Source organism: Macaca mulatta, chromosome 8 (assembly GCF_049350105.2).
Source record: "Macaca mulatta isolate MMU2019108-1 chromosome 8, T2T-MMU8v2.0, whole genome shotgun sequence".
NCBI lineage: Eukaryota > Metazoa > Chordata > Mammalia > Primates > Cercopithecidae > Macaca > Macaca mulatta.
In genome coordinates this window covers 29,635,312-29,648,983 of record NC_133413.1, presented here as the reverse complement: position 1 = coordinate 29,648,983, position 13,672 = coordinate 29,635,312, and the positions used below count along the sequence as shown (strand labels likewise).

At 50.1% G+C, this 13,672-nt stretch overlaps 1 protein-coding gene across 1 annotated transcript in view; it reads left to right on the top strand.

Annotated features, from left to right (window-relative positions):
* The window catches only part of SCARA5 (scavenger receptor class A member 5), a 121,448-nt gene that overhangs the window by 86,829 nt on the left and 20,947 nt on the right, over positions 1-13,672 (top strand). The window contains exon 7 of the mRNA XM_015145043.3: positions 1,736-1,792. Coding sequence (XP_015000529.1) covers positions 1,736-1,792 — 57 coding nt within the window. The remainder of the gene's footprint in view (positions 1-1,735; positions 1,793-13,672) is intronic.

Genomic DNA, 13,672 nt, shown 5'->3' with positions numbered 1-13,672 from the left:
GGCCCAGGACAGCCCTCCTCCCCCAGTCCTGCCAGACTCCTGAGCTTCTCTATACTCTTCTATTCCCCCAGGATTTACAACTTTAATTCAGTTCTCAGATTTACAGTGCCAAAAATGTTCTTTCTGATTTGCCCTTCTTCCTGTATGCAGTCCCCTTGTTTATTTTTAGGGGAACCTACTTTTACATGTCTTTTCATGCTCGCTTCAAGATTGTCTAAACCTTCTAGCATCACTGCAGAAGATGAGGACATCTGATGCTCTTTCCCCAGGCTTTCTACTCCTCACTTGTTAAAATGAAAACTAAGAAAAAAGTACTACTAATCATTCCCACCCCGTGCCTAGGGTGATCTCTTGATCTTGGATCACTGATAAATTTTATTTTACTTTCTGGTCGGTGATGAAACAGGCTGAGGTTTTCCTTTCTTTTATGATCCCATTTTAAAAAGTTGATTTTAAAACAGATTGTAAAAGCAGCACATGCTTGTTGAAAATAAAATTAGAGACTGGGCAAGGTGACTCATGCCTGTAATCCCAGCGCTTTGGGAGGCTAAGGCAGGCGGATCACTTGAGACCAGGAGTTCAAGACCATCCTGGCCAATATGGCGAAACCCTGTCTCTACCAAAAATACAAAAATTAACTGGGCATGGCGGTGCACACCTGTGATCCCAGCTACTTGGGAAACTGAGGCAGGAGAATCACTTGAACCCGGGAAGTGGAGGTTGCAGTGAGCTCAGATTGCACCACTGTACTCCAGGCTGGGCCTGGGTAACAGAGTGAGACCTTGTCTCAAAAATAAATAAATTAAAAATTAAAAAAACAAAACAAATTAGACAACACAGAAGTTCATAAAGCAAAAAGTCTCCACCTCTCAGTTCCCCCAGCCCTTATTCTTTAGAATAACTACTGTCAATGCTTTGGAGCATACCCTGCCAGATAGTTTTCTGAGCACATTCCTATATATGTATATGGCTGCCTTTTTTTTTTTTTTTTTTTTTCAAGTCTTAGATCATCCTGGGCATTCTCCCCTGGAATTTGCTGGCTTTCTTTTTTCACCAGACAGCATGCCCATGGGCTTTTGATTTGCAGATGTCTTTCTGGAGGTCCTTGGAATTGAAGTCCCTTGTCATTTTAATGTCCAGCGAGTGGTGCCAGGATTTTCTACTTCTTTGTAGAGGGAGATGCCAGCTGGCCAAAGAGGTCATATCCTCTTTTATCTATCTCCTTTAGCCATATCCTGGGAAGGAAATGCCACAGTTCCCTGGTATCTCACACTTAACGTTTTATGGTGTCTCCCACAAGAAAACCTGCTTGACATAGAACCCGCCTCTCCCCTTATTTAACTAAAGCCCCCTCTCCCTTGTTTTCCCCTGGGCTCATTAGAACAAACTTGGATGTGGACTTCTAAAACCCTGGGTGTTTAATAGGAGTATCTTTGACTTGTCTTCTTCCTGCAAAATTCCATGTGCTCTTTGAGGCTGTGCTGGTAGAGGCTGCTCTTTGGTTCTTTACGAAGGGGTGGGATTTTCTCACCCGTGCCTCGTCCTTCTCGGGGTACCCAGGGCAGATGGCAGAATTGGCTGCCCTCTTCTCCTGCCTGCTGGGCTCTCCAGTTGCTGCTGGCTCCCGCCTGAGGGTTTCTCTGGTCTCGAGTTCATCAGTCTCCTGCAGGTAACATTTTATTCACAATTAGGATTTGTTTCCATTTCTAATGCCAGTTTTCCTTCTCTGTTTTAGGTGAGCGAGGCCCAAAAGGAGAGAAAGGAGAGAAAGGAGACAGAGCCGGGGATGCCAGTAAGGACATGTTGTTGGGGTCCCGGGATACGGTGTTGGCACAGGGCTAGCTGTCTCCCGAGTAGCTCTATGAATTTGGAGGTTCAGAGGCTGGAGCCATGGCTGGGGTTCAAGTGTTAAAGGAGGCTCCCTACCTTTTTTAGGGCTCTGTTGGTCTAGCAAGAGATGCTGATAGACCCCAGGGGCACTGGCCTCATTTCTCGAGGTGTCATAAACCTGGTGATTGTGTGCATGGATCTGGAGGCTTCCCCTGGCCGCTCACTAGCCCAGCTGGGTATAATCTCTGTGCCTCAGTGTTCTCATCTGTAAAATGGTGATAACAGGAGTCCTTACTTCATAAGGTCGTTGTGAGAATTGAATGAGTTAATCTGTGTACAGTGCTTATGATCGTGCTGGACCCCTGACGAGGACTCAGTACCTGTTTGTGATTATTATTCTGTGTAATACACCCACTCAGACACGCTTCCCAAAATCATCGGAGGTGCTTGCACAAATTCAGCTATTGACCTTGTTAAAGGCCTCCCCTCCCTGGGTGTTACACAGGGAAAGGTGCGGAGACAAAGTGGCATCGCCTTTGTTTTCCCCGTTTGCCACTGATGGAGGAGTGACGCTGGAGAGCTCACGATCTGGCAGACCACCCGGTTCTTTCTGATGCAGTCCTTGCTAGAATGTTGACAAGGGAATCAGCTTATTTAGTTGTGCCACTCTTCTAGGGTTTACTTTTCCCCACAAAGTGCTACATGTAGAATCTTGGAGACTTGCCAGAGAAGAATGAGCAGTCTCCCAGCCAAGTTGAAAAAGGAGCAAAAGAAAAATCCCCAAACCCAGCATGTGGTGTAAGTTGGCTCTGTCCCATGCGAGGGCGCGAGCAGAGTATCACTGCCTCTGGCATCTGGGCTCCGGTCTTGGCTCTGGGAGGATGGGGCCTGGGGAAGAGTCTCTGTGTTCTAGTTTCCCCCCCCGGAAACTCAGGGACTGGGGCCACTGCAGAGTCACAAGCTGGGCATAGAAAGGGGTCTCATGACACCCAAATAAATGAAGAAGACTGTCAGCCCCACGAAAGCCCCATCGAAATTCAACACAATACCACAACCCACAGCACCACAACCCACAGCACCACAACCCACAGCACCACTAATCATTAGCCATAGGCCTCCATAAATAGAAGGTTTCGAAGAGAAACCTACAAACCCTACAACCAAAAGGACACTTAATAAAAATATAGCATGTGCCATTATTCCCACAAGGACTATAACCATGACTAATGACATGAAAAATTATTGTTATACTTCAACTGTAAGAACACTAATGGCCAAGACCCGCAAAACACACCCGCTAATAAAAATTATTAATTACTCATTCATTGATCTTCCCACACCATCTAACATTTTTATATGATGAAACTTTGGCTTACTTCTTGGTGCCTGCCTCATCCTCCAGATCATTGCAGGATTATTCCTGGCCATGCAGTACACATCAGACGCTTCAACTGCCGTCTCTTCAGTTGCTCCTGTCAGCTGAGATGTAAACTACAGCTGAATGGTCTGTCATTGTCATGCTTCCTTGGCCTCGGTAGGTCCTTCAGATGAGATCAAGCACACTCAGGGTGGTATGGCGCAGCAGGCCCTTTCGTCACAGCTGTGCAGGACCAGAAGGAGACCTCACTCCCAAAAAGAGGCCTCCCCAATGCCCCCGACACTTAAACTTGCCCCTGCTTCCTCTCTGCCCTCCCCTCCCTGAGGCATGATTCAGGATCAAATAGGAGCAAGGCAGGTGACAGCACCTTGTCCTCAAAAGTGATGGACTTGCCCGCAGTAAAGCGAGTGCCCAGGCTGATTCTGGACCTCCCACACTCACCCCACCTGAAGTGCTAAAGTCCATGAGGCCATCTGTGAGCTTCACAGTTCTTCTAGCATTCTCTAGAGTCCCTTTCAAGGGCTGCTTAACTGGGTGTGTCTGACTGAATGGGGCCATCTAGTAGACCCGATCTGATCCCTTTTGTCTAAAGGGCTGGGTCCTGAATGTCATCTTCGGGGTGCTGTTTTTCCCTGCTCTGTTTGTTGACTGGTTTCTGACAGAATGCTGCCAAGGTAGCTGAGAAGGATCGTGGCATTTAGTTCTGAGAAATAAACAACTCCTGATGGGGGTGGGCAGGAAGGGAGGAACTGTGTGGAAAGATGGCCTTTGAGATCAGAAACGCTGCCCGCATGCCAGAGGGGCTCTTGTCAGGAATTCTCTGGCGGCTCTTCTTGCAGCAGACTTGAGAGAGCAGCGAGGAGGTGGAGCCAGCAGGGCGTTCCCGTGCTGCGGAGGATGTGTGGTCTCTATTCACCTTGCTCCTGTGGGCCAGGCTGGTGGGCTCTGCACTGGCATTGGGCCCTGAGGTCAGAGCACGGTGCGGGGAGGTGAGAGCCAGAGCCACAGGGGTGCAGGGCTCCCTGGCAATGGGTGGGGAGGTGTAGGGGGAGGGCACTCCATCCACTTGGCCCTGGAGCCTCTTGACTGCACAGCAAGAGGTGACATCAGCTCTGGACGGCCTCCCCTCAGGGACTGAGGCTTTCTTTCCTGCCTTGAAGAGCTACACCCTCGCTGCCGCCCAGCACTCAGACAGAACCCAGAGCCTAAGCTTGCACGAAGTGCTGAGCTTTTCTTCCCTGCTCTCTGACAAGACCCCCAACCCCAGTGGTCTCCAGGGACAGTGAAACTGGGAGGCGAAGGGGCTGAGCAGAGACAGCTCTGTGGACAGGAAGCTCTACACAACATGCGGAGGACCCTGGGAGACCCAGAGGATTCGTAGAACAAAGACACTGGCAGGCCAGCCTCCATGTTCCATTTTCAGAGGCCTGTAGGGAAGGACGGACTTCCTAACGTCCTTAGGCCGGGGCCGAGGCTGAACACAATCCCCAGTCCCTGACTTCCCGACCCTGGGATGGGAGCTACGGCCCCTGGTCTTGGGCAGTAGGGCCGGGCTCCTTAAACCCCCAAGTAATCCCCTCTTTCACTGGTAGCTCCAGATGCAGATTTAAGGAACCTGGGGCTGAAGGGGAACAGTCGTCGCGATTGGGGGCTGAGCTCTGTGCCTGTCCCATTGCGGGGTGTCTTCCCACAGCCTGCGCCTGCCAGCTTGCTCTGACCACACCAACATCAAGCTGTATTCAGCCTCCTGCTTATGTTTCCAGGGAATTCCAGTCCCAGAGGCATTAACCATATCCCTGAGACCTTGACTCTGGGGGGGAGAGTCAAGGCTCAGCTTTCAGAAAAGTGTGGAAATTCTGACGGACATGGTGCCCGTGTCTGAGGGTTTCTTAGTCATTCCCTGCACCCTGGGAAGCCCCACTGTAGGATCTACGGGGTGGGAAAAAGGCGTTTGCAGCACCAGAGAGCTACCCTCCCCCACAAGCCAGCATCCTGCAGGAAGAGCCACTAACCAGGGTGGCCTCTGGTAACCCCCAGGCCTTTAAACCCTCCCAAACACCTCCAAAGCCCATGCCATTAGCAGCAAAGACCTGAAGTTCCAGCAGATGGGGATGGACAGGGCAAAAGGGACTGGTGAGAAAACACGACAGACACCCCTCACTTGGGACGTGGAAGTTGGGGGTTTTCCCTGGGAGATGGCATGACACAGAAGGCTTCTCAGGACCCATCTGAGTCCACATTAAAATATTTTTCAGAACAAAAATCTTGCCATTGTTTACCCATGTTTTGATCTGAAGTCATAGGATTTTAGGGTTGGATGGGTTTCAGACCCATTCCTCTCTCTCGCCCAACCCCACCCCACCAGTTTTCAGAACAGAGACCAGCAACAGAGAGATGGGAGGGATCCCCAAAGTCACCCAGCCTAGGTCATGGCCAAATTGGGTCTAGAATCCAGATGTCCTGATTTCTGCTTGATGAGAGATAAAGGTTTTTTTCAGTCAAGGACGATATCAGTCATTCCGTGACATGTTTGGCTTTTGCGAGTTTGGCCAGGAAAAAAAAAAAAAAGAAAGAAATGCTACGTATACACATCTCAAGAGAGAAATACATTTGTTTTACCCGAGTAGATGGTCCATTTGCAGGAAAAATAAATAGTATTTTCGCAACTAAGGGGTGGGTGAAGAATTCAGTCTTTTTAAGTCCCACAGCATGAATTTAAAGCAGGATATAAGTTCGGATTGTTTAAAAAACCTTTCTCAGTTTGGTTTCACATGGAAACAAAATATGCAGATGACACCAGGGTGAATTCTAAACCAGAGTTTGTTGATGGTTATCATTCATGGCTTAGAGCACTCGAAAAATGTTTAACACCTTGTGCGTGTTGTCAGTATTCAGGGAAGTGAGTTTGGAGAAGAGGGGAGCAGTGGGCACCGCAGCATGCAGTGTAAACTCAAAATAAATGATCGGAGGAGGAAGTTTCTGAACAGTTTTCCCCAGAGCTGCTGAGATGTTTCTGTTCCTGTTTTACAATCAAAGAGGAAGAGTCCTCTGGAGTCCTTGGACTCCCTTCTCCCATCCCTGTGCCTAGAGTTTGCTGTACCAGGTGCCCAGGGGAATCTGTTTAGGACAAGGGAGCACCAAAAGTTCGCCTTATCTCAGGCATGGAGCGGCACAGTGACTGCACCTTGTTTTTCATTTTTGGGTTTTTTTTTTTTAGATGGAGTCTCGCTCTGTCACCCAGGCTGGAATGCAGTGGCATGATCTCGGCTCACTGCAACCTCCGCCTCCTGCGTTCAAGCGACCCTCCTACCTCAGCCTCCAGAGTAGCTGGGATTACAGGCGCATGCCACCACGCCTGGCTAATTTTTGTATTTTTAGTAGAAATGGGTTTTTACCATGTTGGCCAGGCTGGTCTTAAACTCCTGACTGCAGGCGATCCGCCTGCCTCGGCCTCTCAAAGTACTGGGATTACAGGCATGAGCTACCGCGCCCAGCTGACCCAAGTCTTAAAGAGTAAGTTCCTGTCCACCAGGTGGATGTGGAAGTTGAAGGTGTCCCAGGTAAAGAGAACCATGCTTGAAACAGCATAGCATTGTCTGATCCTCCCGAATAGTACAGCATGGCAAGGGTTTGGGATGTAAGAGACAAAAAATAAGGCTGGAAAGGAACGTGGGGATAACCAAGGGCCTCGCAGTGGTCAGGAGTTTAGGCTTGAGCTTCTGGGCACTAGCAAGCCATCCACAGGATTGTAATGGCAGAGCCTCGGCTGTCCCTGATGGCCCTTTGCACGGGACCAATCCCTGGTGCGTGGTAGACAGACCCTTCCTCCCTGGAAAGGCCACATTCCAAATCCAAGTTTCTCTTCTGCTCCTGCTCCTTCTCGTCTGCACTTCCACTTTGAGCAAATCCTGTTTTTCAGAAACATTTCTTGAGGAGATGCGACCCCAACTGTATGCAGTTCTGTAGGAGCAGCGCTGGTGTGGAGCAACGAAAAGGAAGATTCATTTCCCCTGCTCACTCCCAAGCGGTTGACCCCAACTGTGCAGGCGTTTTGCACACTGACCAAATGCCCCAACCCCAGCCGGGTGTCCCGCCATTCAATTCCATTCTGACATAGTCTACCTGGAGTTAGCGAAGACCCCCACAGGGTAAGGGCTCAGTCCCACAGGCTGCCCCTGACTTCAGATGAAATCTCACATCCAAGCTTCCAGAAGTTCTAAGCAATCGACTGGAAGTCGGAGATTCCCTTTAGACCCCCTCCTTTGGTTTGATTATTTGCTAGAACCCAACTCACAGAACTCAGGAAAAGTTAGGTTCATGAGTTTATTATAAAGGACACAATTCAGGAACAGAGGGATGGGAGAGATGCAGAGGGCAAGGTATGGGGATGGGGCGCAGAGCTTCCCTGCCCTCCCTGGGCATGCCGCCCTCCAGGTACCTCGATGTGTTCCCACCGCACCTCTCTGAACCCTGTCCTTTTGGGTTTTATGGGGGTTTCATTACATAAGCATGACTGATTAAATCACTGGCCATTGTTACTTGAATTCAATCTTCAGCCCCTCTCCACTTCCAAGTAGGGCTGAATGGGCCAACCTTCTAGTCACGTGGTTGATTTCCCTGGCAACCAGCACCCCTATCCTTCGATCCCACCCAAACTCAGGTATGGTTGGAAGGGGTTTATTATGAATTTTAAAAAGATGCTCCAGAACTATTTCAGGAGTAGGGACAAAAAGCAGATTGTCACAAGAGACGCTTATGTCACTCTTATCACTTAAGAAGTTACAAGAGTTCTAGGAGCTCTGGCTGGGAGCTGGAGATGAAGACCAAATACTTCTTATTATATCAGTGTCACAGTAGCAAACCTTAAATCCAAGTCCTTTTTTCACCTCACTGGCTATGTGGCCCTGAGGCTAGTCGCTTAGCCTCTCCAGCCACAATTTCCTCTTTTTTCCCCTGTTCTGTGCAGAGGATGAGATCTGGCCTTCCAGACATTCTGGTTTGCCAAGATCCCATCTTAAGCCTTCCAAAAACACATCAAGTGACTCTTCCTGAAAGCTCCCAGTGACCCCTTCCGTGGGAGCTTCTGCCCTGCTGTGTGCAGAAAACAGTTCAATTCTGATTCATCCATGCTGTGAGTGATTTGATGACTTCACATACATACAAGAGGACCTGGAAAAATTAAAGGCTTGGCCCCTTTAAGAAGTCAGGTGGTAAAATAAGGATGTGCAGAGGCGCCTGCGAGTCAGGGACAGCTGAGCTTGTTGCATTAGGTTCATCTCTTTAAAAGGTATTTTCAGCATCCCTGGCCAGAGAGAGAGAGAGGAGAGCTGGGCCCGTGCCCTGGCAGGGAAAAAATGCTTAGGCAAGGAGAAATGAAATCCCCCTCCTGGGAATCCTAAGAGGTCATTAACAGGGCCACTAATATTTGTACTCTGGATATATGCTAACCGAAGGCAGGAACCAGGGCCAAAGCCTGGGAAGAACTGCTAGTTGGAAGAAAATAAACAAGGCAGTGTGGAGTTTATGTTCAGATTTAGCAGCCAGGTGAGTGCATGAGACTTGGGAGGCTTGGCTGCTGTGACACCTTATCTAGTGGGGGCATTTCACGCATAAGTTGAGGTGGCCAGTCTGACTGCTGCCTAATCCCTATCCTTTGTATGTGCGTTGCCTGCTCTGTCTCCACTTCTCTGCTTACACAGGCAGCCGAGCCTGTGGTGCTGCCCTTCCCTCCCCACTAGGGACTGGCATCCCCAATCCCCTGGCAGACATGCAGTGGTTTTGGGGATTTGCCCTGCAAGAAAACTGTCTTAGTAATACCAACATCAGACGAAGGTGAACACGGAATCATCTACGAAAACCAGTGAAAGAAATGACGCTGAGATCTTTGATGTGGGTTTTGAACAAAGAACAGTTTTTATGTTGAGATGCACATGAAAACCAAGAGTGGTTTGACTGTTTATTTAGAAAACATTTCAAACAAACTTAGGAATTGTCCTTAATCTCCATGACCCCGAGCTCCCGTTATGCTGGGAGTGAAGGCAGCTGCAGGCTCTGCGGATTGAGTCCGGGAGGTCCCCGGGAGCCTTTGATGTCACTGGATCAACTCTCATTGCCACCACATGAACTTCAGCCCTAGGTACCCTCTGTCCTTTGACATGGAAGCCACCCTTGGAGGGTGCTTGGGACCAGCTATCTAGTTGGACTTACTTCCCCTGGGGCAGGATTTCAGCCTCTTCTTTTTTCTTTTTTTTTTTTTTTTGAGACCGAGTCTCACTCTGTCACCCAGGCTGGAGTGCAGTGGTGCGAACTCAGTTCACTGCAACCTCCTACTCCCAGGTTCAAGCGATTCTCCTGCCTCAGCTTCCTGAGTAGCTGGGATTACAGGTGCACACTACCATGCCCGGCTAATTTTTGTACTTTTAGTAGAGACAGGGTTTCACCATGTTGGTCAGGCTGGTCTCAAACTCCTGACCTCATGATCCACCTGCCTCAGCCTCTGAAAGTGCTGGCATTACCGGCGTGAGCCACTGTGCCCGATCTCAGCCTCTTTTCTTTAGGGAGACGTTTATTGAATTCAGATGGAAGAAAGAGACAGGCGAAGCCATAGTAAACCTCCCTGGGAGGTCTTGGGGCCATGGTGGCAGGAGGGGTATACGGCTGGCTTTCTCGCTGACTCAGAGGCTTGAAAAGTCACTTGCCGTGGTGCCTGGGTCCCCCACGATGACCTTCAGGGGTTGTATTGAGTTCAACCCTATTGAGAGGCGACTACCCAGTCACTGAGCTCCTGCATGTTTCAGAATAACTCTAGGATATGTCGTCATCCCATCTAACTGAGGAGGGAACCATGCTGAGAGGTTACATTCCTCGCCCAAGGTCCTAGAGTTAGAGAGGGGTAAACCTGGTTCTCAAGGCAGTCCCAACCTTTGAGGATTTACAGTGCAGAGGTGGAGAATCATCCCAGAAAGGGGACTCAGACCTAGAACCTAGAGGAGGAGGAGAACCGGGATAGGAACTAGGGCAGGGAAGGGATGGCAGAACCCTCCCAGGAAGGTCCACTAGCCCTGGGCACGTGAACCTGAGCCTTCAAGAAGGGTGAAGCACCTCCCCACAGGGTGTGCAGCTAGGAGGGCTGCAGGCCTGATGAAACAGGCGCAGAGCATCACTGTTTTCTGCTGGCTCTCCAGCATTTCTTTCTGGTTTTAAATGCTTGTTGACTCTGACCTCTCACTGCCCTGTGAGAGGTTCAGGAGCTTCAGAAAGAATAGGACTCACTTGTCCACCCACGCCACCCAGGAAATTCCTACAAATCCAGCTCTAAGCAGAGCTTCTGGGCCTTAACGGCATCCTCCCACTGTGATGGGGTGAGCTCCCGGTTCAGGACTGGGCAGGAAAAGTTCTTCATTTATTATTTGATCAGACACACTTTTTATTGAGCACCGGGTAGCCAGGAATAGCAAAATCAGAGCAAACTCCCAGTTTCCAGAGAATATGAAGCACAGCTGGGGAGACAAGGAGGGGAGGCCACGGTTTTTAAAAGTCCAGTGCCATCCTCAGGGCAGTGACAACGCGGGAGATAGTTCTGGGGCTCCTTCTACCCAAAGTCCCAAGTACTCCGTGTGACCCGTAAGTGGAGACACAGCACTCTGGAAACCCAGGTGTGGTCTTGGCGTGACCGCCTTGTCCTGTGGCCTGGAGAGAGTCACTCACTCCCCTTCTCTGAGTCTCAGCTTTCTCACCTGTAAAATGGGGCTAACACCACCTACCTTAGGGGAGGATGGCGAAGACCCCATGAGACCTGCTAATAAAAGTGCTTTGAAGAGTCGTAAAGGAACATATTAAGAGCGGATTCCCATTAGGAAATGGCATTGTATAAAGCACACCCACAGGCCAGACCACGTTTTGAAAGCGATGTCCTCCAGGAGAGCCTGATCAGAAAGTCCTTTTGCTTTCGGGATGGCCCCCGTCCTTCCCATATGGATCACATTTCCTGCCGAGCAGTGTCACCTCAGCCTCAGCAGAGCCCCTGTGCCGCAGGCCGGCTGGGGGCACGCGGAGTTCTTTCTTTACAAGAGAATGAAAGTTCAACTTCCTTAATGGGCAGATGGTCCGAATTATCCCTAGGGCTCTACTCTGCAGCTGCAGAAAATCAGAGCCTATTTTCCCAGCCCCATGTGTTTATTTCTATTCTCCACGACCTCCTTTCTTTCCTCTTGTTTTGCTCTGGCAGGGGGACTGGAAGGCAGGAAAAACAAACATAAAGGAGCTGCAATCTTCCAGGCTTAGGGTGGGCTTTCCCTCTGCTTTTCTGTAGAGGCACAGTTCCCTGGACTTTAGGTCCCTTCTGGTGCACAGCCAAGCAGGTTCTGGGATAGTTAGTGACCAGCTCCTTTCTTAGAGCCCCTCAAATGCTGTGAGTCCCATTCATCCATTCATTGCCCCGCTCATTCATTCCACACCATCTGTTGAGCACTGGAATGTGCCAGGCTCTCTGTTTGCTGCAGGGATGTGATTTGGAACCACAAGGATGTAGAACGGTGGCTGCCTTCACGCACCTTCCCATGGGGAGTGCAGAGAGACACGGAAGAGGGAATCACAGTGCGGGATTTCTCATTAGTGGGGAGCACATACTGAGGCCACAATCAGGGAAGCCTTCCCGGAGGAGGTGATGTCTCTCTGCCTTACAAGACCCCACAACTAGGGAGTTGTGTAGCCGGGGCTTGATCCCAGATCCATGCTCTCCCACAGAGCTTCTCAGCCTTGGCTGTGCACCAAAATCACCTACGAATTGTTCAAAACTGGCCCCTCACACTGGTGGGTTTCAGAGCTTCCCAGGTGCTTCCTAGATACAGTCAAGACTAGAGCTACTGCTTTCAGTCTAAGACTCATTCCCTTAAGCCTGAGAATAGTGGATCCGGCAGACCCCATAGGGCTGTTGTGAGATGGATGAAAAGCACTTTATGTTTGGAGAGGGCTGTTATTAAATATTTGTCTTAAGTATTCAGCCTGAGAGTCGCCTCTGTGGATTGAAAATAACAAGCCTTTGCCCTTCTCTCTGACGCTGCCGTGTGGCAGCTGTGTGACCCTGAGCAAATTTTTACTTGACCTTTCTGAGCCTGTTTTCTCTTCTGTTAAATGAGCTGCAATAACTAACTCGTGGAGCTGCTGTGAAGAAGAAATGAGCAAATGCACGTACGAAGCACTTTGCGCAGTGCCCAGCCTGTGCACGGTGGGACCTCAGTAGACAATCATTCTCTCCTCTGTTCATGCCCGACTTGAACTCCGTCCTGGGTAGTACCCAGAACTTGGCTGTGTTGTCGCTGGGTTTGGAGATGGCTCTGAGCCAGGTGTGGCCAAGCCCTGCTGGCAGTAGATAGCTCTGAGGTTACCCCAGCCCTGGAAGCCAGTTCTGAGAGATGGCAGCCACTGGCCATTACATAGTCCTCCTAAACCTGCTGGGGGCGGAGGAATGAAACTGCTTGCTCAGTTGCACTGAAAGAAGGAAAAGGCTATTCCCCATCTCATACCCCAGTGATAGCCATGAATCCCCAAGCACACAGTGTAAAATAAGGTGGGAATAATCGGATGCAAAACCCTGGGATGTCCAGAGATGCCATGGCGAGTAAGTGAAACCAGATCCTGGCTTTAAAATCCTGTAATGCATTCCCCAGAGATGCTGTCGGGTTCCCTTCCATTCCCAGAAGCAGGATGAGCAGCTGTCTGGCGTGCTACAGAGAGGAGAGGATCTGTGTGTTTGAAGTAGAAGGGAGGGGTTCAAGGCCAGTGTCCAAGGCCCCTTCCAGCTCCGGGGTTCAGGGGCATCTGGGGTGAGACCCAGCCTGCTTTGCCTGGGACCCTGCTTGTCTGACATATACATTTACAAAGCAAAGAGAGCAAAGAAATGTTTGTTTTGAGAGGAGAATCCCTGCATAGTAGATTCCTAAGGTCTGCACTAGGAGCTCAAGCGTGGTCGCAGCCCTAGCGTTGCACTCCTGGGCCATTCCAGAGCTGCCTTGCTTAACGAATAACATCCAGTTTGCATCAATGTACAGAAAGTTGCTGACAGCAGGAGCTGGTCTTCTGCCTCACGGATGGCCTGGTCCTGCCTCCTCTAATATGCTAAGAAGCCAGAAACCGAGCCCTGGGGAGAACAGAGGAAGTTAGGAGGAGACTCATTCAATTCAGGGGAGCCTTTTTGTTCCTGCTTCCTACGGGTGCAAAAAGTCTTTCAAGGATACATCCCATGGGTGTCTAAGCCATCCCAAGCATGGGGACCCTCGGAGCTCACCCACATGCTCCTGGGAGGACTGCCAGCTGGCCAGGGGTGGGAGCTCACACTAGGTGCCAAGTCCTTGACATGCCCTGTTGCTCCCAGCCGCCACCGTGATGCCCATTTTTAGGAGGTGAGGTGTGGAGAGGTCACTTCTGGCCCATGGTGGAGCCAGATTCCAAGCCTGCTCCTGAGTC